The following is a 1,296-nucleotide window of genomic DNA, read 5'->3' on the forward strand; positions in this document are numbered from 1 at the left end:
CTAATTTCCTTTCCTTCTTTAAGTATTTTCTTCCTTTTTCCATATCAGCCTTTTCTTTTACCCATTTATCCATTGGGCTCCTCTTAGGCAGATTTCTCATTTTCTAAGTTGTATATATTAAAAAAGAAACATATATGAGCATTTTATTACATTTTTTACATTAATATATTTAAAAATATTATATATAATGTGTAAAATATATAAATAATATGTTATATGTAAAAACATAAAAGTTTTATTATATTATTTTTAAAGAATTATTAAATTATAGAGGCAATACCTATTTATTATATAAAACTTGGAAGTTACAGAAGAAAAAATTCTTCTGATCACGGTAGTAAGAGAGAAGTGTTGGGACAATGAGGTGACAAATATTTGAAGTGATAGACATGCTAAGTACCCCAATATGATCATTGTGCACAGTATAAATGTATGCAGATATGTATTGTACTCCATAAATATATACAATTATGGGTCATTAAGAAAAAGTAAATTTGAAGGAAAAAGGGCGGAGCCCATGGTGCACTTGGGAGAGTGCAGCGCTGGGAACGCATCAGCGCTCCCGCCGTGGGTTCGGATCCTGTATAGGGATGGCCGGTGCTCACTGGCTGAGCGCAGTGCAGCCGGTCTCAAAAAGGACCAAAAAAAAAAAAATGATGGAAAAAGAAATAGAGAGTCAAATAGTGGTTACCAGAGGCAGGAAAAGGGAGAGGGGATACAGGAAAAGGTTGTTAAATTCTACAAAGTTACAAAGTTAAAGTTAGAAAGAATAAGTTCTGGTGCTCTAAGGTGACTATAGCAAATCATATTATATTGTCTATTTCGAGATAGCCAGAAAAGAGGTTCTTGAATGTTATAACCAACAAGAAATGACAAATGTTTAGGNCTATTAATCTTTCCCTTGAGAGCAAGAGAGCACTTTGTTGACATGGTGACGTTTACTCTTTTCTGTTTTTCTCTTCTCTCCCCTCTCTCTTCTCTGTGCAGACAGCTCAAGGCGGTGGTCATCGAACACTCCTCTATGGGCATGCCATCTTGCTGCGTCATTCCTACAGTGGCATGGTGAGTAGACATTGTGATTTCATCTCTCATGTGGTCATGCCAATCCATTTGAGGAAACCATAGTCAGGAGATGCTGGTAGTGTCATTTCAGCAGTGGTATTAATGAGCTTGGATGTATATGTTCCTTAATAACTTTGTACCCTGTTTAGTTTTCTCATTTATAAGGTGAAGGTTAGCTTAGATGATCTTTAACGTCCTTCAATTCCACCATTATATGACTCTTATTTTTCATGT

At 35.6% G+C, this 1,296-nt stretch overlaps 1 protein-coding gene across 1 annotated transcript in view; it reads left to right on the forward strand.

The window, feature by feature from the left end:
• The window catches only part of LOC103587716 (ryanodine receptor 2-like), a gene marked incomplete at its 5' end in the record, with an annotated part of 226,133 nt that overhangs the window by 45,203 nt on the left and 179,634 nt on the right, over positions 1-1,296 (forward strand). Inside the window, one exon of the mRNA XM_008569236.1 lies at positions 988-1,066. Within this exon, the coding sequence (XP_008567458.1) occupies positions 988-1,066 (79 nt within the window). The remainder of the gene's footprint in view (positions 1-987; positions 1,067-1,296) is intronic.

This window comes from Galeopterus variegatus, unplaced genomic scaffold (genome assembly GCF_000696425.1).
Source record: "Galeopterus variegatus unplaced genomic scaffold, G_variegatus-3.0.2 Scaffold482, whole genome shotgun sequence".
NCBI lineage: Eukaryota > Metazoa > Chordata > Mammalia > Dermoptera > Cynocephalidae > Galeopterus > Galeopterus variegatus.